The sequence below is a fragment of the Lampris incognitus genome, chromosome 3, assembly GCF_029633865.1.
Source record: "Lampris incognitus isolate fLamInc1 chromosome 3, fLamInc1.hap2, whole genome shotgun sequence".
Classification (NCBI taxonomy): domain Eukaryota; kingdom Metazoa; phylum Chordata; class Actinopteri; order Lampriformes; family Lampridae; genus Lampris; species Lampris incognitus.
This window is the reverse complement of record NC_079213.1, coordinates 114,881,386-114,908,777: the sequence shown is the minus strand read 5'-3', so window position 1 is coordinate 114,908,777 and position 27,392 is coordinate 114,881,386. Positions and strand designations below refer to the sequence as shown.

At 47.7% G+C, this 27,392-nt stretch overlaps 1 protein-coding gene across 1 annotated transcript in view; it reads right to left on the bottom strand.

Moving 5' to 3' along the window:
- frem1b (Fras1 related extracellular matrix 1b) overlaps window positions 1-27,392 on the bottom strand; it is a 133,846-nt gene that overhangs the window by 14,303 nt on the left and 92,151 nt on the right. The window contains exons 22-30 of the mRNA XM_056276936.1: window positions 26,080-26,275; window positions 20,921-21,185; window positions 19,271-19,688; window positions 13,316-13,517; window positions 9,240-9,384; window positions 3,870-3,999; window positions 2,796-2,868; window positions 2,378-2,527; window positions 1,056-1,300 (exon numbers count right to left, since the gene is read on the bottom strand). Coding sequence (XP_056132911.1) covers window positions 1,056-1,300; window positions 2,378-2,527; window positions 2,796-2,868; window positions 3,870-3,999; window positions 9,240-9,384; window positions 13,316-13,517; window positions 19,271-19,688; window positions 20,921-21,185; window positions 26,080-26,275 — 1,824 coding nt within the window. The remainder of the gene's footprint in view (window positions 1-1,055; window positions 1,301-2,377; window positions 2,528-2,795; window positions 2,869-3,869; window positions 4,000-9,239; window positions 9,385-13,315; window positions 13,518-19,270; window positions 19,689-20,920; window positions 21,186-26,079; window positions 26,276-27,392) is intronic.

Below are 27,392 nucleotides of genomic sequence, written 5' to 3'. Positions count from 1 at the left end.
AGTTCACACTGAGGAAGGTTGATTTCCTCAGCTGGGTTTACAGGACACATCTTCATAAAACCACATACTGATGGGGTTCACAGGACACATCTTCATAAAACCACATACTGATGGGGTTCACAGGACACATCTTCATAAAACCACATACTGATGGGGTTCACAGGACACATCTTCATAAAACCACATACTGATGGGGTTCACAGCATAGATCTTCATAAAACCACATACTGATGGGGTTCACAGGACACATCTTCATAAAACCACATACTGATGAGGTTCACAGCACAGATCCTCATAAAACCACATACTGATGGGGTTCACAGCACCGTAATAATCACTGTAATAATCCAGTCTGTCCTCTGCACATCCATCACTGCAATAAACCAGTCTGTCCTCTGCACATCCATCACTGTAATAATCCAGTCTGTCCTCTGCACATCCATCACTGTAATAATCCAGTCTGTCCTCTGCACATCCATCACTGTAATAATCCAGTCTGTCCTCTGCACATCCATCACTGTAATAATCCAGTCTGTCCTCTGCACATCCATCAGTGTAATAATCCAGTCTGTCCTCTGCACATCCATCACTGTAATAATCCAGTCTGTCCTCTGCACATCCATCACTGTAATAATCCAGTCTGTCCTCTGCACATCAATCACTATAATAATCCAGTCTGTCCTCTGCACATCCATCACTGCAATAATCCAGTCTGTCCTCTGCACATCAATCACTATAATAATCCAGTCTGTCCTCTGCACATCCATCACTGCACTTCCTCTGTCACACTGCTGGTGTGACAGAGGAAGATGTAGAGGACAGGAAGAGATGGAAGCTGCACAGGACAAGAGGAGATGGAAAGGGATGATCCTCTGTGGCGCTCCCTAATGGAGCAGCCAACACTAGAGGAAGAAGAAGTAGACTGTTCAGACTTTTTTTAAATAAGAAGAATGTGATGTTGGACATAAAACAACATGGAAGACAGAAAGACGCCGCACTCATGTAAAAGAACTAAAAATAAATCTATGAATGACACCCACCCTCTCTGTTCTGACCCGGAGCCCGCTGGGGTCATGGAGGTGGCGGCGGGCAAGACCGGCGGCCCTTTCCCCTGCCCCACCCTCTCTGTTGTCCACATAGGGCCTACGGTGGGGGGTGTCGCCCCGGGGGGGATGGAGTGGGGTCTCCCACAGGAGCTCCGCCTCTATGTCTGTGAATGGCTCCTCCTCCAGCTGAGGTGGGGGAGGAGACACTTGTCTCTCCTCCCTCTCCACTCTCAGTTCTTCAGGATCACACCGCCCTGAGAGTGAGACAGGTGAGACAGACAGGCGGACAGATTGACAGTTTGTGTCGGCAGGTTTTGGGTAGGGAGGCAGGTGGTAATGGGGGGGGGTTGTGGTAGGGGGAAGGAAGTCAGTGAAGTAGGAGGGTGATGAAGATGATGTAGAGATTTATAGGTGAGGAAGAAGATTTGTATGCTCATCTTCATTCTCCAGTAGTATGACGTATTGCATGAAGTATGAAGAATCAATCAAGTATGAAGTATTCTAAGTGTATATTTTTAAGCAGTGTGAGCAGTATTAGCAGTAATCAGGTCTTGAGATCTGGGAATGTCCTTCCATCTGTGTCCTCTTCTGAAAACATCTTTTTAAAGCCGTTCACGTTGTTTAAAGTTCCTTCCTAATTTGCATTTCAACGTTTTAGCGGGCAGCCATACCAACATGTACCCTGGCTCTGCCGAATGACGGAAGCTAAGCAGGTGTGGGCTTGGCTAATACTTGGATGGGAGACCTCCCGGGAAAATGAGTCGCTGCTGGAAGTGGTGTTGGTGGGCCAGTAGGGGGCAGTCTTCCCTCTGGTCCGAATCAAAACCAACAAAATGCGCAGTGACAGGGACACTGTGCTGTAGGAGATGCCGTCCTTCAGATGAGATGTTAAACCGAGGTCCTGACTCACTCTGGTCATTAAAGATCCCAGGGCACTTATTACAAAGAGTAAGGGGTCCCCGGTGTCCTGGCAGAATTCCCCACCTGGCTCTCTCCATCTGGCCACCTCAAAATCTCCCATGTAATTGGCTCAAGGACTCCTCCCTCTCCACCTCCTGCTGATGTGTGGTGAGTGTTCTGGTGCAACATGGCTGCCGTGCATCACCCAGGTGGTGCTACACATTGGTGTTGGTTGAGTTTCCTCCCTAGACTGTGAAGTGCGTTGGGAGTCTATATAAAGCACTGCATAACGTAATCCATATTATTTTCTCTTTATGGTTTTATCACTTTTATTTATTAGTGATGAAGCCCTTTGTAACTGTTGTTACGTAGTTATATTGTACACGGTATTGTTGGTGGTTTTCATGGAGGTGTGTCTGGTGAAGGTGTACCTCCTCTGGGGTCGATGATCTCTATGGTGGTCGAGGTTCTCTGGCCCAAGACCGTGTTCTTCTGGCCTTTCAGGATCACTGTGAAGGTCTCATGGTTTTCCTCCAGTCCGTCATCCTCCAGGTAAACGTTCCAGGTCTTCACATTGACTCCTGGTTAGAGACACAGAATAGAGACAACATAACGCTTTCCTACCCAACACAGAAGAGCTGGCTGGCAGATCCCTGTGTCAGCCATTATTTCATATGAAGCAGAACAGCACAAACCAGAGGATGGTAAGTAAAGATGAGCAGAATAAAACAGAATGGAACAGAATATAGAGGAGTAGAACAGAACAGAAGCGAGTAGAACACAGCTGAGCAGAACAGTGTAGAGTAGAAAAGCACAGAATAGAGTAGAATGGAGAAAAGTAGAACAGGCCTGGGTCAAACTGGATGAGTGTAGCGGTGCTGTGTGTAAAATCTTTTCCCACTTTGGCTGTTCCTTCTTCAACCTGCAGTGAGAGAAATAATACAGCTTTACTATGAACAACAACAACACCCCATCTCCCACCACGAACACCCCCGGGTTCGACACCACCGTCATTTGAATAGAGCCTGATTAGGTTTAGGGCCCCGACACACTAGGCTGATGGTTGGCTGTCGGCCGATGTTGGGCCGTCGGTGAGCGTCTGTGACTCTCGTTTTTGTGGTGTGTCCCGCACCGTCGGCACTAGCCGGACCCCTGCCGGCAGCTTTTCAGCCGATTCAGCTTTTTGAATGGGCGGAGCCGGTGAGAGAGATCACTCTGATTGGCTGTTCAGCTTAGTGAATCAGTGCAGAACGTACATGGTAGCTGGCCGTCGGCTGGAGTCTTTGTGGTGTGTTCGAGTGCTGCTTTGTGGCCAGACGGCAGGCGACGTGAGGCGACGCAGCAGCCAGCCTTCCTCGCCGCTAGTCGGTTTGGTGTGTCTGAGCCCTGACAGGCTGTGCTCTGATGTTGTTCTAACACTCATGTTAGACAAATGGTCCTAAAGGGCGTCTGGGTAGTGTAGTGGTCTATTCCATTGCCTACCAACATGGGGATCGCTGGGTCGAATCCCCGTGTTGCCTCCGGCTTGGTTGGACGTTCCTACAGACACAACTGGCCGTGTCTGCGGGTGGGAAGCTGGATGTGGGTAGGTGTCCTGGTTGCTGCACTAGCGCCTCCTCTGGTCGATCGGGGGCACTTGTTCGGGGGGAGGGGGAACTGGGGGGAACAGCGTGATCCTCCCACACACTACGTCCCCCTGGTGAAACTCCTCACTGCCAGGTGAAAAGAAGCGGCTGGTGACTCCACATGTATGGGAGGAGACATGTGGTAGTCTGCAGCCCTCCCCCCCCGGATCAGCAGAGGGGGTGGAGCAGCAACCAGGGAGGCTCGGAAGAGTGGGGTAATTGGCTGGGTACAATTGGGAAGAAAAAGGGGGGAAAATCAAAAAAAAAAAAAGGTTATCATTGAGGGTTACATGTTCACCTCGATGCTGACGTAGGCCGGCTCCTCGCTCCTTCCTGTGCGTTGGACACGGATCTGCAGACTTCCTGCGTTCTCACACACTCGGTAGCAGCTGACAGGAAACTCCACACGGGACCACGTCAGCTCCAGTCTGAAACCACATTCACCTGAATCCTTCACCCCAACACATCCTGAAATACTTGAGAACATGTGTTGGTGGGGTAAATGACACAGCCACCTCCTGTCAGGTACGTTCAGTGTGGTTCAGGAGATGCCTGAAGTGTCCGTATCGTCAACTTGTTCTCTTCATAGTGTCACTACACAGACACACACACGACGTCATTCTATCTTGTTTTAGCTCTCAGAATGTTTATTTCAAAATACTGCTTGTCAAATATTCTTACCAAATGTCACGTTTCAATAAAGTAAACTTATTTCAAGACGTCTTGATGCTGCTCAGTAGTCCAGGTGAGAAAATCACAGACAGCTGAATCAGCTCATTTGGACACAAGGTTTACTGACAGACACGGCTCATCACCATCTGAGAGACCTCTTCAGTCTCACCTGACTGCAGGTACCCCACCCTTATAAACAATACAGTGACTGCAGGTACCCCACCTTTATAAACAATACAGTGTCTGCAGGTGTCCCCACCCTTATAAACAATACAGTGACTGCAGGTACCCCACCTTTATAAACAATACAGTGTCTGCAGGTGTCCCCACCCTTATAAACAATACAGTGACTGCAGGTACCCCCACCCTTAAAAACAATAAAGTGAGTGCAGGTGTCCCCACCCTTATAAACAATACAGTGACTGCAGGTGTCCCCACCCTTATAAACAATACAGTGACTGCAGGTGTCCCCACCCTTATAAACAATACAGTGACTGCAGGTGTCCCACCCTTATAAACAATGCAGTGACTGCAGGTGTCCCCACCCTTATAAACAATACAGTGACTGCAGGTGTCCCCCCCCTTTTAAACAACACGGTGACTGCAGGTGTCCCCACCCTTATAAACAATACAGTGACTGCAGGTACCCCCACCCTTATAAACAATACAGTGACTGCAGGTGTCCCCACCCTTATAAACAATACAGTGTCATAACGACCCAAACCAGTGACCAGTTTCATATGCAAATATGGTGTGACCATTAACTAGAGTTACAGTGGTCATGTGTACTATTCACAGAGGATTGGGGAATAGTTGCAATCACAGCATTGTAAGATGGTGACAGATGTACTCTGAGGGCCCTGACACACCATATTAGAGGCGGGGCTAAGGGTACAGCTTGATATATTGATAAAGTATCTTGATAGGTTGATAAAGTGTCTTGATAGATTGATAAAGTGTCTTGATAGATTGATAAAGTGTCTTGATAGATTGATAAAGTGTCTTGACAGGTTGATAAAGTATCTTGATATATTGCTAAAGTATCTTGATAGGTTGATAAAGTGTCTTGATAGATTGATAAAGTGTCTTGATAGATTGATAAAGTGTCTTGATAGATTGATAAAGTGTCTTGATAGGTTGATAAAGTATCTTGATATATTGCTAAAGTATCTTGATAGGTTGATAAAGTGTCTTGATAGATTGATAAAGTATCTTGATAGGTTGATAAAGTATCTTGATATATTGATAAAGTATCTTGATAGGTTGATAAAGTGTCTTGATAGATTGATAAAGTGTCTTGATAGGTTGATAAAGTGTCTTGATAGATTGATCAAGTGTCTGGATAGGTTGATAAAGTGTCTTGATAGATTGATAAAGTATCTTGATAGGTTGATAAAGTATCTTGATAGGTTGATAAAGTATCTTGATAGGTTGATAAAGTGTCTTGATAGATTGATAAAGTATCTTGATAGGTTGATAAAGTGTCTTGATAGATTGATAAAGTATCTTGATAGGTTGATAAAGTGTCTTGATAGATTGATAAAGTGTCTTGATAGATTGATAAAGTGTCTTGATAGGTTGATAAAGTGTCTTGATAGATTGATAAAGTATCTTGATAGGTTGATAAAGTATCTTGATAGGTTGATAAAGTATCTTGATAGGTTGATAAAGTGTCTTGATAGATTGTGTCTCTTCTGCAGGGGCGATAACGTTGCAGCTCATATCTGCATATGAAACTGGTGGTTGGTTTGGGTCGTTATGCCACTGTATTGTTTATAAAGGTGGGGACACCTGCAGTCAGGTGAGACACTGTATTGTTTATAAGGGTGGGGACACCTGCAGTCAGGTGAGACACTGTATTGTTTATAAGGGTGGGGACACCTGCAGTCAGGTGAGACACTGTATTGTTTATAAGGGTGGAGACACCTGCAGTCAGGTGAGACACTGTATTGTTTATATGGGTGGGGACACCTGCAGTCAGGTGAGACACTGTATTGTTTATAAGGGTGGGGACACCTGCAGTCAGGTGAGACACTGTATTGTTTATAAGGGTGGGGACACCTGCAGTCAGCTGAGACACTGTATTGTTTATAAGGGTGGGGACACCTGCAGTCAGGTGAGACACTGTATTGTTTATATGGGTGGGGACACCTGCAGTCAGGTGAGACACTGTATTGTTTATAAGGGTGGGGACACCTGCAGTCAGCTGAGACAGAAGAGGTCACTCAGATGATGATGATGAAACGTTTCTGTCAATAAACAGTGTGTCCAGATGAACTGATTTAACTGTGATTGTTTCAAGATATTTACTCTTAAAACATCATCTCGATTAAATTCTGTGTTTTAGGAAAAGTATCTTGATATATTTATAAAGTATCTTGATAGACTGATAAAGTGTCTTTATAGGCTGATAAAATATCTTGATAGACTGATAAAGTAACTTTATAGGTTGATAAAGTATCTTGATAGACTGATAAAGTAACTTTATAGGTTGATGAAGTATCTTGATAGGTTGATGAAGTATCTTTATAGGTTGATAAAGTATCTTGATAGATTGATAAAGTGTCTTGATAGGTTGATGAAGTATCTTGATAGGTTGATGAAGTATCTTGATAGGTTGATAAAGTATCTTGATAGGTTGATAAAGTGTCTTGATAGGTTGATAAAGTGTCTTGATAGGTTGATAAAGTATCTTGATAGGTTGATGAAGTATCTTGATAGATTGATAAAGTGTCTTGATAGGTTGATAAAGTATCTTGATAGATTGATAAAGTATCTTGATAGATTGATAAAGTGTCTTGATAGGTTGATAAAGTATCTTGATAGGTTGATAAAGTATCTTGATAGGTTGATAAAGTGTCTTGATAGATTGATAAAGTATCTTGATAGATTGATAAAGTATCTTGATAGGTTGATAAAGTATCTTGATAGATTGATAAAGTGTCTTGATAGATTGATAAAGTGTCTTGATAGATTGATAAAGTATCTTGATAGGTTGATAAAGTGTCTTGATAGATTGATAAAGTATCTTGATAGATTGATAAAGTATCTTGATAGGTTGATAAAGTATCTTGATAGATTGATAAAGTGTCTTGATAGATTGATAAAGTGTCTTGATAGATTGACAAAGTGTCTTAATAGATTGATAAAGTATCTTGATAGGTTGATAAAGTATCTTGATAGATTGATAAAGTGTCTTGATAGGTTGATAAAGTGTCTTGATAGGTTGATAAAGTATCTTGATAGATTGATAAAGTATCTTGATAGGTTGATAAAGTGTCTTGATAGATTGATAAAGTATCTTGATAGATTGATAAAGTATCTTGATAGATTGATAAAGTATCTTGATAGGTTGATAAAGTATCTTGATAGATTGATAAAGTGTCTTGATAGATTGATAAAGTGTCTTGATAGATTGATAAAGTGTCTTAATAGATTGATAAAGTATCTTGATAGGTTGATAAAGTGTCTTGATTGATTGATAAAGTGTCTTGATAGGTTGATAAAGTATCTTGATAGGTTGATAAAGTGTCTTGATAGATTGATAAAGTATCTTGATAGATTGATAAAGTGTCTTGATAGACTGAATAAAGTGTCTTGATAGGTTGATAAAGTATCTTGATAGATTGATAAAGTATCTTGATAGGTTGATAAAGTGTCTTGATAGATTGATAAAGTATCTTGATAGATTGATAAAGTGTCTTGATAGATTGATAAAGTATCTTGATAGGTTGATAAAGTATCTTGATAGATTGATAAAGTATCTTGATAGGTTGATAAAGTGTCTTGATAGGTTGATAAAGTGTCTTGATAGATTGATAAAGTATCTTGATAGATTGATAAAGTGTCTTGATAGATTGATAAAGTATCTTGATAGATTGATAAAGTGTCTTGATAGGTTGATAAAGTGTCTTGATAGGTTGATAAAGTATCTTGATAGGTTGATAAAGTGTGTTGATAGATTGATAAAGTATCTTGATAGATTGATAAAGTGTCTTGATAGGTTGATAAAGTGTCTTGATAGGTTGATAAAGTATCTTGATAGGTTGATAAAGTATCTTGATAGATTGATAAAGTGTCATGATAGATTGATAAAGTATCTTGATAGATTGATAAAGTATCTTGATAGGTTGATAAAGTATCTTGATAGATTGATAAAGTGTCTTGATAGATTGATAAAGTGTCTTGATAGATTGATAAAGTGTCTTAATAGATTGATAAAGTGTCTTCATAGATTGATAAAGTGTCTTAATAGATTGATAAAGTATCTTGATAGGTTGATAAAGTATCTTGATAGATTGATAAAGTGTCTTGATAGGTTGATAAAGTATCTTGATAGATTGATAAAGTGTCTTGATAGATTGATAAAGTATCTTGATAGGTTGATAAAGTGTCTTGATAGATTGATAAAGTGTCTTGATAGGTTGATAAAGTGTCTTGATAGGTTGATAAAGTATCTTGATAGATTGATAAAGTATCTTGATAGATTGATAAAGTATCTTGATAGGTTGATAAAGTATCTTGATAGATTGATAAAGTATCTTGATAGGTTGATAAAGTGTCTTGATAGATTGATAAAGTGTCTTGATAGATTGATAAAGTGTCTTGATAGACTGATAAAGTATCTTGATAGGTTGATAAAGTATCTTTATAGGTTGATAAAGTGTCTTGATAGATTGATAAAGTATCTTGATAGATTGATAAAGTATCTTGATAGATTGATAAAGTGTCTTGATAGGTTGATAAAGTATCTTGATAGGTTGATAAAGTGTCTTGATAGATTGATAAAGTATCTTGATAGGTTGATAAAGTATCTTGATAGATTGATAAAGTATCTTGATAGATTGATAAAGTGTCTTGATAGGTTGTGTCTCTTCTGCAGGGACGATAACGTTGCAGCTCATTTTAACTCTAACGACAACACTGGATACACAACATTATTCCCTTTCGGGGAAAAGGTTCTGACTCCAGGCTGAATTAAAGGTGGTTTCCATACGTCTCTGTGGTTCTGCTGTTTCCTGCTGGGTCCGTCAGGCGGAAGTGGAAGCTGTCCAACGTCACGTCCATGTCAGTGGGGATGATGTAGAGAACCGCACGCCGCTCCAAGTCTCTCTGGGTGAAACGTCCTTTGATGTACGAGCCTTCAGGAAACAAAGAAGCCGTTCATGCAGATGACCAACAGACCGCCCAACACCTCCATCTGCTGGCCCAACGCCACCACACACGCACCCACTGCCCCAACGCCACCACACATGGATCCGCCGCCCCAACGCCTCCACACACGGACCCACCGCCCCAACGCCTCCACACACTGACCCGCCACCCGAACACCACCACACACTGACCCGCCAGCCCAACGCCACCACACAAGGACCCGCCAGCCCAACGCCTCCACACACGGACCCACCGGCCCAACGCCTCCACACACTGACCCGCCGCCCCAACGCCTCCACACACAGACCCGCCGCCCCAACGCCTCCACACACTGACCCGCCACCCGAACACCACCACACACGGACCCGCCAGCCCAACGCCACCACACAAGGACCCGCCAGCCCAACGCCACCACACAAGGACCCGCCAGCCCAACGCCTCCACACACGGACCCACCGGCCCAACGCCTCCACACACTGACCCGCCGCCCCAACGCCTCCACACACGGACCCACCAGCCCAACGCCTCCACACACTGACCCACCAGCCCAACGCCTCCACACACTGACCCACCAGCCCAACGCCTCCACACACTGACCCACCAGCCCAACGCCTCCACACACTGACCCACCAGCCCAACGCCTCCACACACAGACCCACCAGCCCAACGCCTCCACACACTGACCCACCAGCCCAACGCCTCCACACACGGACCCACCAGCCCAACGCCTCCACACACGGACCCACCGGCCCAACGCCTCCACACACGGACCCGCCGGCCCAACGCCTCCACACACGGACCCGCCGCCCCAACGCCTCCACACACGGACCCGCCGGCCCAACGCCTCCACACACGGACCCACCGGCCCAACGCCTCCACACACGGACCCACCGGCCCAACGCCTCCACACACGGACCCGCCAGCCCAACGCCTCCACACACGGACCCGCCGGCCCAACGCCTCCACACACGGACCCGCCGGCCCAACGCCTCCACACACGGACCCGCCAGCCAAACGCCTCCACACACGGACCCGCCGGCCCAACGCCTCCACACACGGACCCACCAGCCCAACGCCTCCACACACGGACCCGCCAGCCCAACGCCTCCACACACAGACCCACCAGCCCAACGCCTCCACACACGGACCCACCAGCCCAACGCCTCCACACACGGACCCACCGCCCCAACGCCTCCACACACAGACCCACCAGCCCAACGCCTCCACACACGGACCCACCAGCCCAACGCCTCCACACACGGACCCACCGGCCCAACGCCTCCACACACTGACCCGCCAGCCCAACGCCTCCACACACTGACCCGCCGGCCCAACGCCTCCACACACGGACCCGCCGCCCCAACGCCTCCACACACAGACCCACCGGCCCAACGCCTCCACACACTGACCCGCCGCCCCAACGCCTCCACACACAGACCCACCGCCCCAACGCCTCCACACACAGACCCGCCGCCCCAACGCCTCCACACACGGACCCGCCGCCCCAACGCCTCCACACACAGACCCGCCGCCCCAACGCCTCCACACACTGACCCGCCGCCCCAACGCCTCCACACACTGACCCACCAGCCCAACGCCTCCACACACTGACCCACCGGCCCAACGCCTCCACACACTGACCCGCCAGCCCAACGCCACCACACACTGACCCGCCAGCCCAACGCCATCACACACTGACCCGCCAGCCCAACGCCTCCACACACAGACCCGCCGCCCCAACGCCTCCACACACTGACCCGCCAGCCCAACGCCTCCACACACTGACCCACCAGCCCAACGCCTCTACACACGGACCCACCGGCCCAACGCCTCCACACACTGACCCGCCAGCCCAACGCCACCACACACTGACCCGCCAGCCCAACGCCACCACACACTGACCCGCCAGCCCAACGCCTCCACACACAGACCCGCCGCCCCAACGCCTCCACACACTGACCCACCGGCCCAACGCCTCCACACACTGACCCGCCAGCCCAACGCCTCCACACACTGACCCGTCAGCCCAACGCCTCCACACACGGACCCGCCGCCCCAACGCCTCCACACACTGACCCGCCAGCCCAACGCCTCCACACACGGACCCGCCGCCCCAACGCCTCCACACACAGACCCGCCGCCCCAACGCCTCCACACACTGACCCGCCGCCCCAACGCCTCCACACACTGACCCACCAGCCCAACGCCACCACACACTGACCCGCCAGCCCAACGCCACCACACACTGACCCGCCAGCCCAACGCCACCACACACTGACCCGCCAGCCCAACGCCTCCACACACGGACCCACCGGCCCAACGCCTCCACACACGGACCCACCGGCCCAACGCCTCCACACACTGACCCGTCGACCAAAAGCCATCACACACCAACCTGCCGGTCCGCTGCCCCAACGCCTCAACCCACGACCCAATGCCTTCACATTCACACACTGACCTGTCGGCTCAATGCCTCCATACACCGATCTGCCTGTCCATCGACCCAATGCCTCCACCCACCAACCCGTGACCCATCACCTTCTCCCACTAACCTGCAACCCAACGCCTCCACCTGCCAGCTCACCGACCCAACACCTCTACCCACCGACCCGCTGGCAATACAACTTCACATACCAACCCACCTACCCAACACTTCCACACACTGACCCAACACCTCCACCCATCAACCTGCAACCCAACGCCTCCACTCATTGACCTGCCAGCCCTATGCCTCCACCCACCAAACAAATGCCTTCATCCACCGACCCATCGACCCACCGGCCAGCCAAGACAATGCCTCCACCCACTGGCTCAATGCCTCCACACATCAACCCGCCGACTCAACGCCTCCACACATTGACCTGCTGGCCCAATGCCTTCACACACCGACCCGCTGACACAATGCCTCCATCCACCGACCAAATGCCTCCATCCACTTACCCATCGACCCACCCAGCGACTAACCAGCCTCCACCCACCTGCCCAATGCCTCCACACATCAACCCACCGATTCATCGCCTCCACACATCGACCCACTAGCCCAATGCCTCCACCCACTGACCTGTGACCCAATGCCTCCACCTGCTGACCCACCGGCCCAATGCCTCCACACAGCAACCTGCTAGCCTGCTGACCCAACGCATCCATCCGCCAACCTGTAGACCCAGTGCCTCCATAAACTGGTCCACCAACCCATCGCCTCCACACAGCGACCTGCCAACCCACTGACCCAACACATCTACCCATGGATCTGCTGACCCAACGCCTCCACACACTGGCCTGCCAACGGAACACCTTCACACACCAACCCGCCGACCCAACGCCTCTACACACCAACCTGCTGACCCAACAGCCCCACCTTTTGACTCAAATGCCTCCACACACTGACCTGCTGGCCCGCTGACCCAACGCCTCCACACACCAACTCACCACCTCCACCCGCCAGCCCACCAACCCACCAGCTCCACAAACCGACCCACCGGTCCGCTAAGCCAATGCCTCCACCTGCTGACCCAATGTCTCCACCCACTGACCCACCTACTCCATGGCCCAACGCCTCCACACACCCGAGATGCTCGTCCTGTTAGCAAAACACGTCTAAATTTATCAGATGACAGCTGGAGATATTCAAACACCTGCTGAGATTATGCTTATGTGTTGTTTCAGTCAGTTGTTTCTTTGAATCCTTATCTTAACAACAGACTCTGTCTGTATCTATCTGTCTGTCTGTTTTCATCTATGTGTCTTACTGTACCTGTCTACCCAGCTCTCTCTTACCGCCTGTCCATCAGTATCTGTTTGTTTATCAGTGTCTTATCAGTATCTTATGTCTATCTATCCATCTGTGTTCCTGGCTTTCTCCCCCTTTCTCTGCCCCCCCCCCATGTTGGCTCATTAAGCGGCGTGGTACGTCCACACCTGTGAGGGAGTTCTCCAGGTAGCCGAAGTGCGGCGGTCTGGTGATGATGAACTGCAGCAGGTGGGCGGGGCTGTCGGGGTCAGAGGCCATCAGGTGTCTGGAAGTGATGAAGATGCCCAGACGTCCCCCTTCCAGCCCCACCACTGAGCTGGGGCTTTGCCTGGCAGTCAGCTCGGGGGGGCTTCGGTCCACTCGCTCCACCTGTAGGAGGAACATACCAACATGTCTTCTACATGAGAAAAGACATTGGAAAATATTCTGTCAGATAATTCACTTCATTGTCCTTGAACACCCGTGATGGGGACTCAGTCTCTGTAAACCACTCAGAAAGATGAAACACCTGATCAGCAACGATGTGTTTTGGTCAGTAATACCAGTATTACACAGCACGTCTGTGTGTGTTCGTATTTTGAAGTACATTAAACAGGTCCTGGTTAAGTGTGGTTATCCTAACTGGGTGTTGGTCAAAGCCGGGAAGACCCCAAACAGTGCACCAGCTGATGGAAGAGAGGAGGAGGACAACAGCTGTCTAAGTGTAAACCAGTGGTGATTCTGTATGGGGTGGGAGTGTCGGAACAGATGAGACTCAGCTGCTTTCAAACCCCAAAACACACTGCACCAGAAGTTGGTCCACCCCAAGAATCGGGTCCCCCGGCACAAACAGAGCAATATAGCGTAGCTGTTAAGTACCAGGAGGGTTGCCGTGACTTGTACACTGGGGAAACTAAACAGATGCTGGCCAAGAGGGTGGCAAAACACAGCAGAGCGAACACGTCAGACCAGGACTCCACAGTCTACACCATCTACAGGCCAGGACTCTACAGTCTACACCATCTACAGACCAGGACTCCACAGTCTACACCATCTACAGACCAGGACTCCACAGTCTACACCATCTACAGACCAGGACACCACAGTCTACACCATCTACAGACCAGGACTCCACAGTCTACACCATCTACAGACCAGGACTCCACATTCTACACCATCTACAGACCAGGCCTCCACATTCTACACCATCTACAGACCAGGACTCCACAGTCTACACCATCTACAGGACAGGACTCCACATTCTACACCATCTACAGACCAGTGGCCACTCTTTCAAGGATGAGGATGTGACCATCCTTGATAGGGAGGAATGCTGGTTTGAACGGTGAGTCACAGAGGCCATCTATGTGAAGAGGGAACGACCATCCCTAAACCTGGGGGGGGGGGGGGGGGGGGCTAAGAGTACATCTGTCACCATCTTAAATGCTGTGATTGCAACTATTCCCCAATCCTCTGTTAAAGGTACACATGACCACTGTAACTCTAGTTAATGGTCACACCCATATTTGCTTATGAAACTGGTGGTTGGTTTGGGTAGTTATACCACTGTATTGTTTATAAGGGTGGGGACACCTACAGTCAGGTGAGACACTGTATTGTTTATAAGGGTGGGGGTACCTGCAGTCAGGTGAGACACTGTATTGTTTATAAGGGTGGGGGTACCTGCAGTTAGGTGAGACACTGTATTGTTTAAAAGGGTGGGGGTACCTGCAGTCAGGTGAGACACTGTATTGTTCATAAGGGTGGGGACACCTGCAGTCAGGTGAGACTGAAGAGGTCACTTATGCCTCTTTTCCACTACATGGTACCGGCTCGGCTCGACTGGCAGAGTGTCGTTTTCCATCACTGTAACAGTACCCCTCAGTGTAGCTGGCCTGCACTGATTTTGGTACCCGCTCCAGTTTTTTTGGAACCTCGACAAAGGTGGTACCAGAAAAGTGGCAATAGTTACCAAAATGCCGGTACGTTCCAGTAATGGAAAATGAAAAATTCGAGTCGAGTCGAGGCGGTGCCATGCAGTGGAAAAGGGGCATTAGATGATGATGAAACGTTTCTCCCAGTAAACATCGTGTCCAGATGAACTGATTCAACTGTCTGTGACTTTCTTACCTGGATTAAAGACATTGTGAAGTATTGGCTTGTTTTTACCATGTCAGTCTTTCCTATTCCCAGAGTCACAGACTTCAGACAGACAGACAGACAGACAGATGGTGTATAAGAGTTACAGCAGAGGTAAAGCTGAGTGAGAGTTCCCTTCTAAGGACACTAGGGAGCAGTAAATCCATAGTAATGCATTAGACATTAGACATTAAACACGTTACAGAGGAGGTTCTTTCTTTGTGCCACAGGTAGGCGCTGTCTGTTATCAATACACAGTGCCATGAAAATGTATTTGCCCCCTTCCTGGTTTCCGCTATTTCTTAATACTTGCCACACTTCGTTTCAGATCATCATACAAATGTGATAAGCCAAAGAGAACCCAGGTAAACACGACATTCACTTTTTAAATGATCATTTTATTTATTTAAGGAACATTTTTATCCAACACCACCTGACCCTGTGTGCAAAAGTAACTGCCCTCTTAGTTACTCAATCAGACAATTAACCAAATTTAATTGATCATTGGATTCAATTAGAGCAGACACACCCAGGCTTGATGACTGCCATGCCTGTTGGATGTGAACACAACTTGTCTAGAAGCTCACCATCATGTGAAGCTACAAGGTCTCAACAAGCAGCACACTATGTTGGACGTGAACATGACTTGTAGAGAAGCTCACCATCATGTGAAGCTGCAAGGTCTCAACAAGCAGCACATTATGTTGGATGTGAACATGGCTTGTAGAGAAGCTCACCATCATGTGAAGCTGCAAGGTCTCAACAAGCAGCACATTATGTTGGATGTGAACATGACTTGTAGAGAAGCTCACCATCATGTGAAGCTACAAGGTCTCAACAAGCAGCACATTATGTTGGATGTGAACATGACTTGTAGAGAAGCTCACCATCATGTGAAGCTACAAGGTCTCAACAAGCAGCACACTATGTTGGACGTGAACATGACTTGTAGAGAAGCTCACCATCATGTGAAGCTGCAAGGTCTCAACAAGCAGCACACTATGTTGGACGTGAACATGACTTGTAGAGAAGCTCACCATCATGTGAAGCTGCAAGGTCTCAACAAGCAGCACACTATGTTGGACGTGAACATGACTTGTAGAGAAGCTCACCATCATGTGAAGCTGCAAGGTCTCAACAAGCAGCACATTATGTTGGATGTGAACATGACTTGTAGAGAAGCTCACCATCATGTGAAGCTGCAAGGTCTCAACAAGCAGCACACTATGTTGGACGTGAACATGACTTGTAGAGAAGCTCACCATCATGTGAAGCTGCAAGGTCTCAACAAGCAGCACATTATGTTGGATGTGAACATGACTTGTAGAGAAGCTCACCATCATGTGAAGCTACAAGGTCTCAACAAGCAGCACACTATGTTGGACGTGAACATGACTTGTAGAGAAGCTCACCATCATGTGAAGCTGCAAGGTCTCAACAAGCAGCACACTATGTTGGATGTGAACATGGCTTGTAGAGAAGCTCACCATCATGTGAAGCTGCAAGGTCTCAACAAGCAGCACACTATGTTGGACGTGAACATGACTTGTAGAGAAGCTCACCATCATGTGAAGCTGCAAGGTCTCAACAAGCAGCATATTATGTTGGATGTGAACATGGCTTGTAGAGAAGCTCACCATCATGTGAAGCTGCAAGGTCTCAACAAGCAGCACATTATGTTGGATGTGAACATGACTTGTAGAGAAGCTCACCATCATGTGAAGCTGCAAGGTCTCAACAAGCAGCACACTATGTCGGATGTGAACATGACTTGTAGAGAAGCTCACCATCATGTGAAGCTGCAAGGTCTCAACAAGCAGCACGCTATGCTGCCATCAAAAGAGATTCTGGAGGAGACGAGATAACAGTTGTTGAGACATGTCAGTCTAGACAGGGTTACAAAGCCATTTCTGAGGTTCTTGGCCTCCAGAGAACCACAGGGAGAGCCACTGTCTCCAAATGGAGAACACTTGGAACTGTGGTGAATCTTCCCAGTAGTGGCCGCTGGCCAGCCAACATTCCTCCAAGGGCGCACAGACGACTCATCCAGGAAGTCACAAAAAGAAAAAAAAAGGTCGAACAAAATGTAAATAACTGCAGGCCTATCTAGCCTCAGCTCAGCTAGGGTCACTGTGGATGCAACAGGGTTATCAAATCACACTCATAAAATCATTCAGTAAACATTAATTTTGGTGTTTAATATTCTGTAATATTAAAAACCAAATGTTACAAAGGAATTTAGACAGCATGTCTTCTTAATATCCCCCGACACCATAGTTTGAGTTTACTTGGCTCCGCTCCGCTCTCAAAACCCTGGCAAAACCAGTATGTTGGCATGATTACACATCAGTGTCGACTTAAAATGACGTTAGATGCAGACGGATACACTGGTCTCTAGTTGGTTAAGGAGGATCGAATCCCCTCCCCCATGGATATCAGTTTGAGAAATTTAAACCCCATTCAGTTACAGTGACTGAATGCGGAGCTGCAGGACAACAGACAGTATGACATACGTACTAATAGGAGGTCAAAGGTCAAACACACCATTATATTTAGTCTTCTTGTCATGTCAGAACACCGGACCTCATGCACAGATCAAGTCTTGCTCTCAGTTTTGATAAGAACGAATTTAGAATCTTTTGGTATTCACAAATGTACTCTTATATTGGATTCCTCATAAGTGAATCAACACAAGAGGCCTGTTGGTTCACCACATTTTCAGAAACTGGCCAGGTCCACACATCATTTTGCTTCCATTTCCGGTATGGAAGATGGTGGTGTGAATTCACATTTGCGGCGGCCTCATTCAGTACCGTCCATGCAGTGTCTTTGTCCACATCAAAGTTTTGTCTTCATTTGATGGCTGGGACAGCTGGCACTGGATTGGCTGGGAGAGCTTGGTCTGCTGTGCCCTGTGGGACCAGGGACCACGGCCCCGCCTGGAGCTGTGCCCGAGAAGGAAACACCAAGAGTGGTCTGACAGGACACGGAGGTGGGGCAGGCTAAGCTAACTGCTAGCCCATGCAGACTGGCAGTTCCGATAACACCGAGGGCGGTCTGGCGGAGGCCTCACCTGGGGCCTCATGTATCAATCGTTACTATAGGCAAATTTGTTCTGACACACCCATGGCATTTTTAAGCCCTGAAGTTTGTCTCAGAGACCAGTGTAGAACCTGGGTAACCCCTGAATTTAGACACAGATTGGCTAACACTGATGTCTTTGCAGGCCTGGGTGATTGCTTGTTGCAAGAGCTAGACAACAGAAGTTAGGAGGAAGGAATTACAAATACCCATCATGCTTTGCTACTGACTCTCAGACAATCTTCAGGGCTAAAAATTCCATGGGTGTGTAAGAACAAATTTGCCCATAGTAACGATTGATACACGAGGCCCCTGGCGTTGACTGTGTTTTTAGTGTCGACATGTGGAGTGCAGGGAGGTGCGTCCAAGGTGTCTGGCTGGGAGAACTGGCGTTGGATCAGCTGGGGGAGCTTGGTCTGCTGTGTCCGGTGGGCCCAGGGACCACGGCCCTGCTTGGAGCTGCACCCGAGAGGAAACACCGAGGCGGATCTGACAGGAAGCTAAGCTAACTGCTAGCCCATGCAGACCGGCAGTTCTGATAGTCATCCTGGTGTTCGCCCTCTTGGACAGTGAAAAAAACCTTCTTTGATATGTTGGATATAGTTTTTTGTAGTTTGGATATATGTGTTCTTGTAGTTTGGATATGTGTTTTTGTCTTTGTGTTGTACTGCTGTGGGCTGGGGGAAATGATATTTCGCATCATTTCATGTACCCAAGTGCATGAAATTAAATGACAAATAAATGTTCCTGATTTACCTAATCCACTTAATGACCAGAACACAAAAAAGGCATTCAGGTCCAAACAGACAGGGCTACCACAGAGACAGACAGACAGACGTAGTAAAGATATTACATACCGATACCCTGATGTTTTAGATGTGCTTGTGTGTATGGCTGTGTGTGTGGATGGGTGTGTACGCCACCTGTATGTTGAAGACTGCGGGCCCCTCTTTCAGCTGGCCGTGTTCCAGGAATCCCCTGTTTGTTCCGTCGGATGGCTGGAAGTAGAAGTGGTCGATATGGGCGGGGCTTCCAGGCAGGTGCTGATAGGCCAGCTGCAGGCTGGTGACCTCTGTCTGTGTGAAGCAGGGGGGTGAGAGCGGCGTCCCTCTCAGCATTAGTCTACCATACAGCGGTGGCTGAGTGATGCTGTAGGTCAGATTCTCGGCGGCCGTGTCAGGATCTGTGAGCTGCAGCTGCTCTGGGCCGATGATCTGTATGGCCCCCTCTGGCAGCTGGAGGCCGGCGTTGCGGCTGAGGGTCGGAGGGATGCGGTCACCGTGTTGTATGGTGAAGGACATTGAGCCGCTACGAGACATGTCGCCGTTGGTGACAAGGAAACTACAGTGACAATATGCAACGAAAGAAAAATAAAATACATAAATATATACATTAACATTAAGAACATGCACACATCATACAACATACAAAATACCTACAAAACAACAGATGCAAGATTTGATGAGAAACACACACACACACACACACACACACACACACACATTCACACCTAGGGACAATGTAGTACGGCCGATTCACCTGACCTACATGTCTTTGGACTGTGGGAGGAAACCGGAGCACCCGGAGGAAACCCATGCAGACATGGGGAGAACATGCAAACTCCACACAGAGGACGACCTGGGACGATCCCCAAGTTTGAACTACTCTGGGGCTCAAACCCTGGACCTTCTTGCTGTGAGGTGACCACGCTAACCACTGCACTACTGTGCCGCCGCAGCCTCAGAAGAGTCAGGTCTAAATTCTAATTTCATTTAACTTTTAAATAACTGTTTTTTTGTATCAGCTGTGATGTAAAAATCACAAGATGAGTGTGTTCTGTGAGTTTATAAGTGTCTTCACTTTCTACCATCTTGTGTGTGGATGTTGATCTCTTCCAGCAGACTGCATGGCGCCTCCTGGTGGCTTTACAACAACCATACAAAAACACCCGCAACTTTTTCAGAAATGGCAGATACGCCTGACACTCGTCTTATTGGCTCTCATTATTACAAACCACCAACCCATACATGGATTAATCTGACATCTACTTTGGGACATGTGAAGCCCGTGTCTGCACACAGCTGGTTATCTGACATGTGAAGGACGCTCTTAAGACACGTCTGGTCAAACAATTCACCGGGAAACCTGTTCGACGTGTGGCTGAAAGGTTTTTTAGATTTTAAACTGCTGCTGAGCTCTCAGTGTTATTAAGGTCACTGAAAGCCACCTGAATCCAAAAAAAGGGAGACCGACATGGAGACCAGTCAGATTTATTAACATCTCCTTCATTCCCAAACTTTATATAAACTAGTTTGTTGACCCAAGTCCAACTTCTGCTGCAACACACTGTGTACTGTATGTTCTGTGTATCTTCTACGTATTCTCTGTGTATATTCTATGTCTATTCTGTGTATTTAAAATATATTCATATATATTTGTACCTTTGATACATAGTTATTCTGTGTATTCTCGTTATAATATTTTGCAAGTTTTCATGGAAAGCTCATTGCATTGCACCTGAATGTATGAACTGATTTATGCATAAAGTTTGATCGACAGGTACGCCAAATCACCTGAAGGAGTCCGTGTCGCCGGTATGGCTGTTGTCATGGGTGTAACAGACGCGATGGGCTGCCACATCCAGCTGGGTGAAGGTGTGCTGGGCCACCCCGGGGTGCTGGACGGCGTGGATGTGTCCATGTTTTGGCAGGACGGATACGGTGAAGATGATGTCCTCCGGCTGGCTGGCAGAGTCTGTGGCCAGCAGGACATCTGTGGTCAGGACCACCCGCTCCCCCTCCATCAAACTCACCGCCTTGGATATCAGCACGATGTCACCTGGAGCCACAGAGAGGTCAAAAGTCGAAGCAGGAGAGAGTCAGCAAGTGAATTAGAAGGAAGAGGAGAGGTCCCACAGGCTTGCAGCACTTCCCACCGTACTGGACCACCCATGCTGTATATATCAAAACTAAATTTAAACATCAACCAAACAGCTCCACTAGCCTGAACTACACTTCCTGTTAGCACACATACACCTAGTACAGATATGAACACAATACACACAGGAAATGCATCTAGATGTCAATGTAACATTAACAGGGGGGGGGGGGTTAAATATGCATTAACAAATATGTACAAAATATGAAGTCAAGTCAGTTTTATTTCTACAGCCCAGTATCACAAATTACACATGTGCCTCAGGGGGCTTTACAGCATCACAACAGGAAGAAAGCTCAGGGAGAGCAGCAGAGCAGGATCTCTCTCCCAAGACGCACAACGTGTATACACAATTTACACACTACAACACTGAAAGAGGATAACACAATTATAATGGAATTATAAAATATATGAAGAATATGATGAGGAGGATGCCAAGCAGTGTCCAGATGCCACCAGAACAGCCCAGGACCAGAGCCACATGACCACCATCACCATATAAAAAAAACACAGTCACACATCTGAGTGAGAGAAGGGTATAACATTGGAACAGGATAACAAAATTATATGGATTTTTAAGATATATAAAAATAAAATGTGATGAGGGGGATGCCAAGCAGTGTCCAGGTGGTGACCACCTTCACCATGGAGACCTGGCAGGAGGACAGACTGCACGTGCACACAAGAGAGACTCGCATCACACCATTCACACACACAGGAGAAGAGAAAGGAGAAGACATCAGCCAGAGAGAGAAAAAAGACATGTGAGAGAAGAGAACAGTTTGCAATAGTCGATCATCTATACTCTATACTCTATAATCTATACTCTGTAATCTATACTCTATAATCTATAATCTATAATCTCGTGGGCAAAACAGTGGTTGGTAAATTCATTGAGACAGGAACCGACCCACCATGCAGCACAGGTTGTGAAGCACTCAACTTAAAGGCAACTAATTGTAGGCTAAGGTAAAAAGATGAGTTTTGAGTTTGGATTTAAAGACTCAACAGACTCTGGTTGTCTGATGGCAGCAGGCAGGTTATTCCACAAGAACGGGGCCCGATAGGAAAAGGCCCTGCTGCCACCAGCTGACTTCTTTTAACTTGGGGTACACACAGGAGCCCTGTATTTTGAGAACGAAGAGCTCGAGATGGCATGTAAGGTTTAAGGAGATCAGACAGGTAAGATGGGGCAAGCCCATTAAGGATTTTATAAGTCAGCAGAAGCACCTTGTATTCTGATCTAACATGGATAGGAAGCCAATGAAGGGAGGCAAGAATTGGTGTAATAAGGTCAAATTTCCTAGTTTTAGTTAGGATTCTAGCAGCAGCAATCTGAACCATCTGAAGACTTTTAGTACCAGCATGTGGCAGACCTGAGAACAGAACATTACAGTCATCAAGTCTGGATGAAACAAATGCATGTATTAGAGCCTCTGCATGAGCCATGGACTGGAAAGACCAAATTTTAGCTATGTCACATACGTGAAAAAAGGCAGTCTTGGTGATTTCTTTAATGTGCTTATCAAAGGAAAGGCTGGGATCAAACGCAACACCAAGATTTGTGGCTGCCACAATTTGTGAAATCACAGAATTGTCGATTGTTATCGTTACTTGATGAAATTGATGTCTGTGTCTAGCGGGGCCAATGACCAGCATCTCAGTTTTATCCAAATTTAACAGTAGAAGATTTAGTGACATCCAATTGAGTATGATCATCAGCCCTTATAGGCACATACAGCTGAGTATCATCAGCATAGCAATGGAAATTTATTCCATGACTGCTTAATAATTGGCTAAGAGGTGAAATATAAAGAGAGAAAAGTAGAGGGCCAAGAACTGAGCCCTGAGGTACATCATACTGAATGTCAAATAATTTTGACGTAATACTATTCTAGCAGACACAATGTGTCTACTATGTCTGCTATGTATATAATGTGTCTTAAGACAAGACAAAGCTAAGCCAGAGACACCAAAATTATCTAGTGTGCATATATATATATATATATATATATATATATATATATATATATATATATATATATATAGTGCTTTTTTCCCCCGAAACCGTCAATGGTGTTGTCATAAGTGCTCAACTTATCAATACAGACACGGGGAAAAAAAGTTTAATACACTGCAGTACAGGCCTGTTTTGTGCACCACGTACTCATCAGCTGCTAATGTGGTTCAACAAAGAATCATACAAAACAAGCCCCAGTCCCTTCACCCATTGGTTGTAATGTTTTCTACCCCTCCATTGGTTGCTGTGCATCATAAGTACCTACCCCATTGGTCGTTATAGTTTAAATGTTTCCTCATCTGATTGGTTGCTGTCCAACCGAAATTAGGGGCGTGACGCTGGGCATCGTAAACTGTATGATTCTATGTTGAACCACATTAGTAGCTGATGAGTGCTCCACGCACCAAACAGGCCTGTACTGCTATGCATTAAACTTTTTTTTCCCTGTATCTTTTCCACCGCGGTTACTAAACACGGGGTAGAACATTTCATTCCCACTCTGGGACCGCCAGTTTCTGTGCGCGCGCGGTGCCTCAACCTGGTAAAATGAGCTATAGCTAAGGAGGAGTTCGCCATCATGGAGCGTCTGGGTAGAGTGAGGCGTTCCAACAGCCCGTGGGCCTCGCCGCTTCACATGGTGCCAAAGGCGGATGGGTCGTGGCGGCCTTGCGGCGACTTTCGCCGCCTGAACAACGTCACCGCCAATGACCGCTATCCCATCCCACACATACAGGACTTTTCCATAAGCCTGGCAGGTACCACTATCTTCTCTAAGGTGGACCTGGTGCGCGGCTATCATCAGGTTCCCGTGCGCGCAGAGGACGTGCCCAAGACCGCAGTGATCACCCCGTTTGGGCTTTTTGAGTTCGTGCGCATGCCTTTTGGCTTGAAGGGGGCAGCGCAAACCTTTCTGAGGCTGATAGACTCGGTGTTGCTTGACCTTGATTTCGTGTTCGTTTATCTCGACGACATATTAGTGGCCAGTCCGTCAGCTGACGAGCACCTGGCGCACCTGAAACAGGTTTTCCGTCGTCTGGACGAACACGGCCTGATAGTCAACCCGGCCAAGTGTCAGTTTGGACTGCCGGTGATTGACTTCTTGGGTCACTGCATTTCGCCGTGAGGCGCGGTCCCGTTGCCTTCTAAGGTGCAAGCGATGGAGGAATTTCCCCGCCCGGTCTCTGGGAGTTCCGCTCCTCGACCCCGTCCGGCCGTTTATCCTTGTTTGTCTGACAGCACTCGGGTTCCAGGCCCCGTTCACCACTGTTTTCCCCGGTCGTTCGTGCCTGCGGAGCTCATGTCGGCTCGTTTTGTTTTTGTACGGCATGACGCTCACCGCTCACCCCTCCAACCCCCATACGATGGCCCATTTCGGGTTCTTGAGACGGGTCCTAAGGGTTTTGTGCTGGATATGGGTGGGCGTAGGGAGCGTGTCACGCTTGATAGGCTTAAACCGGCGCACAGGGTGGCAGGCGAAGTTGTGTTTCCGGCCCAGGTTCCCCGTCGGGGTCGTCCTCCTTCCAGGACCTCGGCAGTGTCTTCACGGGTTCAGCATTCTGCTTCTCAGCCGGCTTTGGACTGTGCTTCACCTACTGTTCCGGCTGAGGGACGGTGCAGCCGCTATGGCAGGCTGCTTAAGCCTCCAGTGAGACACTGATTTTCTTTCCAGGAGTCCCTTCTGGGTGTTTGGGGGGGGGGGGGGCTGTGTGGCGGACACTGGGGGTTTATGCCTCTCACTCAGCAGGGCTGTGAGATGGGGGTGTGGTTTACGTTAGGGGCGTGGTTTGCGTTGGGGGCGTGGTTTACGTTCCCAGGCTCTCTGGTGCAGGGTTGTTCCTGCTGCAGTTTGGTTTTGGAGCTGAGGAATAAAGTTCAAACTCGCCTTGTCTCCTGTGTTTTTCCTCATCCTGCCACAATATAGATATTACAGGAAGTGTGATTTAAAAATATATTAATAAGTATATAGATATGACAGGAAGTATGATTTAAAATATATATTAATAAGCATACAGACGATATGACAGGAAGTATGATTTAAAAACGCTCTGAAAGATTTAAGCCTGGCTGAAGTTCAGAGAAAAGAAGTGAAGCTGAACAAAACGGCAGAGTTAGTTTTGTGTTTGGCTCCCTAGGAAAACGGAGGACGGAGGGGAGGCGACGGGAGCACCCCAGAGGAGGGAGAGACAATGCCTCCCTACAGCTGGTCTCTCCACCACACCGTTAATTATTCACCTGCTGAGGAGGCGCATTCTGTTTGTCACCCGCGCTCCTCCAGGATCAGACGGCCGGCTGCCAGGAGGAGCCAGTGCTCCTACCTGACTGGCAGAGCTGGCACGCCTGCTCATGCTGAATAATGCATGGAGCAGCCGCCGCCGCCGCATGGACTGCTGGGTAAACTTAACATCACAGTGGGATGAGATGTGTGAAGGTGCGGTGTGTGTGTATGCTGAGATTTGTTTGTGTTAAGATGTACATGATTGTCGATGTGTGTTTAGTGTGACTGAGCTCAGATAAACCTTTTAAGCCGCACAGCGAGACCATACTGAAATTACATGTTTCCTCTCATGGCCTGGTAGTCTTTGGTAAAGCACTTTTAATGACTCCTGCCGCCTATCAGATGTCATTTGTCTGTGTGTGTCCACGTTGTCTTTTGTAGTTTTTAACATGGTGTGCTACTTTTCCTGCCAGCGGAAGAGATTCACAAATGGGTACGAATGAAGAAACGCTACACCTGGATCTCTGCTGCCAGCGATGCTGCAGCGCTTTCTGTCTGACCTTTCTGGACGCTGCGGACCGAGATGAAGAACCGATGTTCTGGAGACTCGTTGTCCAGGTCGCTGAGGTAGAAGCGAAAGCTGTCGTGACCTTTGAACCCGGCGGTGCTGGTGTGTTCATACCACAGGTCATTCATCTCCACGTCCTCCTGGGTGAAGTTCTGACCTGCCGAGAGGTCGCTCCAGCCAGAGTCTGTCTGGAAAAAGCATGAAAAGGAGAAGATCGTTTCAAACGATGAAAAATACATAATAAATGTCTTTATGAATATCTTTAGGCGATGGACAGACAAGTCAGTGTGTACACACTATGAGTTGTCTCGATGGGATGTTCAACATTAAGACATCAGAACACTCTACACAAATGGTCCTCAATCAGGTCCTCAGGAACCACCAGTATTACTTGTTTCCTATTCTGAAAGGCAAACCAACACATACTGAGCAGTACTTAAGGTTTGACTCCCATCCTCCACTGGAGCACAAACTAGGAGTCTTCAGGGGGCTGGACCACCGAGCTGACAACGTCCCCACTGACACAGCGGCCGGGGAAGGGGAGAAATCCCACATTAAACAGACCCTGGTTTAGTGTGGTTATCCTAACTGGGCGTCTGTCAAAGCCAGGAAGACTCCAAACAGTGCACCAGCTGATGGAAGAGAGGAGAAGGACAACAGCTGTCTAAGTGTAAACCAGTGGTGATTCTGTATGTGGTGGGAGTGTCGGAACAGTTGAGACGTGTATTTTCCAAACACCATGTCTCAGCTGTTCTCAAACCCCAAAACACGCTGCACCAGAAGTTGATCCACCCCAAGGATCAGGTCCCCCGGCACAAACAGAGCAATATAGTGTAGCTGTTAAGTGCCAGGAGGATTGTCCTGACTTGTACATTGGGGAAACTAAACAGACACTGACCAAGAGGATGGCACAACACAGGAGAGATAACATGTCAGACCGGGACTCCACACTCTACACCATCTACAGACCAGGACACCACAGTCTACACCATCTACAGACCACGTCTACACCATCTACAGGCCAGGACTCCACAGTCTACACCATCTACAGACCACGTCTACACCATCTACAGGCCAGGACTCCACAGTCAACACCATGTACAGACCAGGACTCCACAGTCTACACCATCTACATACCAGTGGCCACTCTTTCAAGGATGAGGAGGTGACCATCCTTGATAGGGAGGAACACTGGTTTGAACGGGGAGTCAAAGAGGCCATCTCTGTGAAGAGGGAACAACCATCCCTGAACTGGCGGGGGTGGGGGGTGGTCTAAGAGTACATCTGTCACCATCTTACAATGCT